Raw genomic sequence first — 4,510 nt, forward strand, 5'->3', positions numbered from 1 at the left:
TTGTCGATGTTTCCACTATTTACCACACAATGTCAACAAACAGCAATTTGCATCAGTGTTTAGAGATTTGAAAACCACAAGAATGACCCCCAGCAGCTTCTTGCCGCTTGTGTTCGGACCACACACAACCCGAGAAAGGCCTCTCTCTTGCCCGCCAGGCCGCTCACTCCAAGTTCCGGGACCAGTTCCTGCCCCGCTCGGCCTCTCACAAACAGCCCCCGGTTCTCCCTGAACTGAGCCCGAATCAATGCCGGTCTCGGAGTACCCTCTGTGTCCGAGACTCACACCTCGATATGTTGCCGGAAAGAGTCTGCTGCACCCTCGCTTCCCTGGGCGCTGGTCTCTCCATTGCGGTCTGTTTCAAACAAACCTCTTCCACTCACTGAGTAAATGCTCCTCAATGGCCGGGCTGGGGGAGGGCCTCACGCAAGCGCTCTTCTCGTCTGCAACAACCAGTATTTGTTGGCGGGGAGGGCAAGTATCGCGCATGCGCTGCTTTCCCCAAATTTTGTTTAAACCGAGCTTGCACACAGCGCGGACCGGACACGGGATCGTTGCCTAATCTTTCTGTAACAGGCAGAAGGAAAGCGCGGGGTGTAATACAGCCCAGACAAACTGATCAACCGGCCGTGTAACCGCGGTTAATCAATCTTATCAAACCCGCCGATTTAAACATCTTCAAAACGAATATTTACAGAATCCCATTTTTTCGGTCCATTTTCATTTCGCCCAGATTGTAAGCAGAACACAATTTGTAATTGCTGCCTGAAATGTCTTTAACAGGTAAATGGAAGGAATACACCATTAAAATATCGCCAGGGGTCCCAGCATCAAAACTAAACAAAATATAATTCCTGTAAGGGTTAATGAGATACATATACTGCAATATGTAACATTAGTGTCTGGGCAGAATTCCAACTCGCGGTATGAAATAACGAGATGCAGTTCCATTGACCCTCCCCATGTGGTACCTTCCCCATTCTCAGTCTCCGCTCTCGTAAATCACGGCAAGTGTGATATTTGAGTTACTCGAATCAATTCATGTTTAAGCTGTGTCTGCACTCGGAACCGGGACAGGGATCATTCGATCCGGGCTCAGCTCTTTCCTGAGAGATGTGGGTGGCTCTGAGAAGAGCCTTTGGATTCAGAAGGTTACATGTTGCACCGACTGCTTCATTTCTTTGCTGCTTTCTTCGTCACTTTCGCTTTGGGCTTGGCCTTCGGTTTATCCGATTTCGGGACCGGTTTTGCGGCCTTGGGGCTCTTGGTCTTTTTCACCTTCTTCACGGGAGTCTTTTTCTTAGGCGCTGCTTTCTTCACCGCTTTCTTTGGCGTTGCTGCCTTCTTGACGGCCGCTTTCTTGCCTGTTGCTTTCTTGGCTGGGGATTTCTTCGCTGTCACCTTCTTGGCCGTTGTTTTCTTCACGGCTGGTTTCTTGGCGGATGCTGCTGGTTTCGCCTTCTTTCCCACTTTTGCCTTGACTGGATTCTTAGGGAGTTTGAAGGAGCCGGAGACGCCTTGGCCCTTGACCAGAGCCAGGGAGCCTTTTGCCAGACACCTCTTGATAGCCATCCTGATCTGTGCATTTTGCTTCTCCACATTGACCTCGCTTCTCTGCAGCGCCTTCTTTATAGCGGCCAGAGACGTCCCCTTCCGATCGCTGCTCTCCCCGACAATCTTCACAATCCGCTCACCCAACCCGGGACCGGCTGGTTGTTTCCTGGGTGCCGCCGCCTTCTTCTTCTTGGGAGTCTTGGGTTTGGTGATGGCGGAAGCTGGAGGAGCCGTTTCGGCGGCTGCACTGTCGCTCATGTCGAGAACTCTGCGCTGAATCTCTCTCTGTCAGACTGAACTGGGTCAGCAATGAAGCTGCTGGTGGCGGCACTGAGCAACTGAAAGGCAGCGAGCGGACGGCGCGGAGACAACCTGCCCAGAGCGCTCTGCTCCTGCTGCCTCTCTGTGTTTCTCTATCGGCCGAAACTCTCCAGTTCCTCTGCAATTCAGCATCTCCAGAGAGCCAGGCTCGATCGTTCCTGACCCTGACACGGGAAGGTTTGCGGCCAAAACGTTTTCACTCGAATTGACGCTTCCGTTGTCGAGTTGAACGCATTTTTCTGCTGCACTAATCGCGTTGTCTGAGCTGAGCGCTGACATTATCCTCACTTTTAGACTGAAATCTTAACATCAACAAATACACTGCCTTGAATTCTACCTTTGGAGTTTAGTGGGGGAGCAGGGGGATAATTTGAATTGAATTTTTTTTTTAATTTGCAAAGAGAGATTCGGGAATGTCATGATGTGAGCGTACACACAAACACAGTTACGTTAGACTAACCCGCCCGCCCTTTTCCGACAGTCTCTCTGACTCAATATTCACATCCGCACAGTCACAGGCCAGAAATATCGCCAAATGTAAATTGGATGTAAGGATATAATTTATTTTCCTTTCAGCCTTTGTTCCGATATCCAGGGAGTTATTTGTAGTTTTTCTCCTCAGTAACTGTTAAACTCACTGAGGCCTGTGCGCCGGAGATTCGCTCTTCTTCAGATTCAGCTTCAACAGCCAATCATCTGGTTTGAAGTTTGCTCACCCAGATCAGTATTTTTCATTCCGGGGACAATAGACAACATAGGTTCTGGGAATAAACAGCCCTAGAAACATAAATAATAGCAACTGGACCTAACCAATCGGCCCTTCATACCTCTCATCCCACTCATCATGAAAATGGCAGATCATCCAACTCAATAGCCTGTGTCAGTTTTTCTCTCATATAGAGTCATTCAGTCAGGATGCAGGACCTTCGGTCCAACCATTACATGCCGAATATAATGCCAACATAAACTAGTTCCACCTACCTGTCCCTGGCCTATTTTCTTTCTTATTTATGTACTTATCCAAATGTCGTTTTAATGTTATAATTGTAACCATAGAGACAATTTCGTCAGGAACTTCATTCCACATGCGTCCATGCTCTATGTAAAAAAAAAACTCTTCTTTCTTTAAAAATCTCTCTCCTGTCACATTAAAAATGTCCACCCTGGTCTTCACTTCCACCCCCCGCCCCCACAGCCCCCCCCCACCCATCCCCAATCCCAGGCAAAGGACAACGACCATCAACTCTGCCTCACCCCCGTCATTATTTTATAAACTTCTATAAGATGACCCCTCAACATTCTATGCTCCAGTGAAAAAAGTCCCAGCCTATCCATCCTTTCTTTGTAACTCAAACCTCACACACATGGCAAATTACTGGTGAATCTCTTCTGAACCCTCTCCAGCTTAATAATATCTTTCCTCTAAATGTCCAACAACAACTGGTCACAGTATTCCAGACGTGGCCTCACTAAAGACCCTTAGAACTTCAATGTGACTTCCCACCTCACAAACTCAAAGGACTGTGCAATGAAGGCAAGCATTCCACAACGATGCCACCCGAAGGTTGCAGGAACAGCAACTCATATTCCGCTTGGGAACCCTGCAGCCCAATGGTATCAATGTGGATTTCACAAGTTTCAAAATCTCCCCTCCACCTACCGCATCCCAAAACCTGTCCAGCTCGTCCCTGCCTCCCTAACCTGTTCTTCCTCCCACCTATCCCCTCCTCCCACCTCAAGCCGCACCTCCATCTCCTACCGACAAACCTCATCCCGCCCCCTTGACCTGTCCGTCGTCCCTGGACTGACCTATCCCTTCCCTAACTCCCCACCTACACTCACCTTTACTGGCCCCATCCCCGCCTCTTCGACCTGTTTGTTTTCTCTCCACCTATCCTCTCCTCTATCCATCTTCTATCCGCCTCCCACTCTCTCCCTATTTATTTCAGAACCCCCTTCCCCTCCCCCTTTTCTGATGAAGGGTCTCGGCCCGAAACGTCAGCCTCTCTGCTCCTATGATGCTGCTTGGCCTGCTGTGTTCATCCAGCCCTGCACCTTGTTGTCTCGGATTCATCAGTATCTGCAGTTCCTACTATCTCTGATTTAGTTTTATTTCCATCCTCCTTTTACATATTTATCAATACATTAACAGTCAGTTTTTAATGGCTTCTGCAAACTTGTTCTTTTCCACATTTTCTCATTCATAATCAATGCATTTGTTTATTCCTTCTTTCCTAATTTTGAAATTTTCCCCAGCTTCAGGGACTTTTATTTTCTTTCGAGTTCTTTTTCTTCTCAATTTGTACGCCTCTTCCATGGATCAAAAACTATGTTAAATAGCCCTTTTAAACGACAGTTTTGTAAACTGTAATAAGAGCACCTTCCATACTCACGAATACATCCATTTAAAAGGATTTGGGCAGCTGATGTGGAGGAACACTACCTTGATATAGGGCAAATTCCCATCCAAGCCACCCATCATCCTAACTTAGAAATATATCCCCTTTCATTCACTGTCGCTGGATCAAGACCCTGGAACTCCCTACTAACGGCAATGTGGGCAGTACATGGATACAACTGTTTTAGAAGGCGGCTCAGCACCACCTTCTCAAGGGAGGAAACTCGGGACAGGCAA

General features: G+C 47.9%; 1 protein-coding gene across 1 annotated transcript; it reads right to left on the minus strand.

The window, feature by feature from the left end:
- Positions 1-524: 524 nt before the first annotated feature.
- LOC109931057 (histone H1-like) lies at positions 525-1,812 on the minus strand. The gene has a single exon (XM_048621274.1). It carries the CDS (start codon positions 1,810-1,812, stop codon positions 1,174-1,176), a length of 639 nt encoding a protein of 212 aa, XP_048477231.1. The 3' UTR covers positions 525-1,173.
- Between the last annotated feature and the right edge of the window lie 2,698 nt (positions 1,813-4,510).

Source organism: Rhincodon typus, unplaced genomic scaffold (assembly GCF_021869965.1).
Source record: "Rhincodon typus isolate 14 unplaced genomic scaffold, sRhiTyp1.1 hic_rhity00000358, whole genome shotgun sequence".
Lineage (NCBI taxonomy): Eukaryota > Metazoa > Chordata > Chondrichthyes > Orectolobiformes > Rhincodontidae > Rhincodon > Rhincodon typus.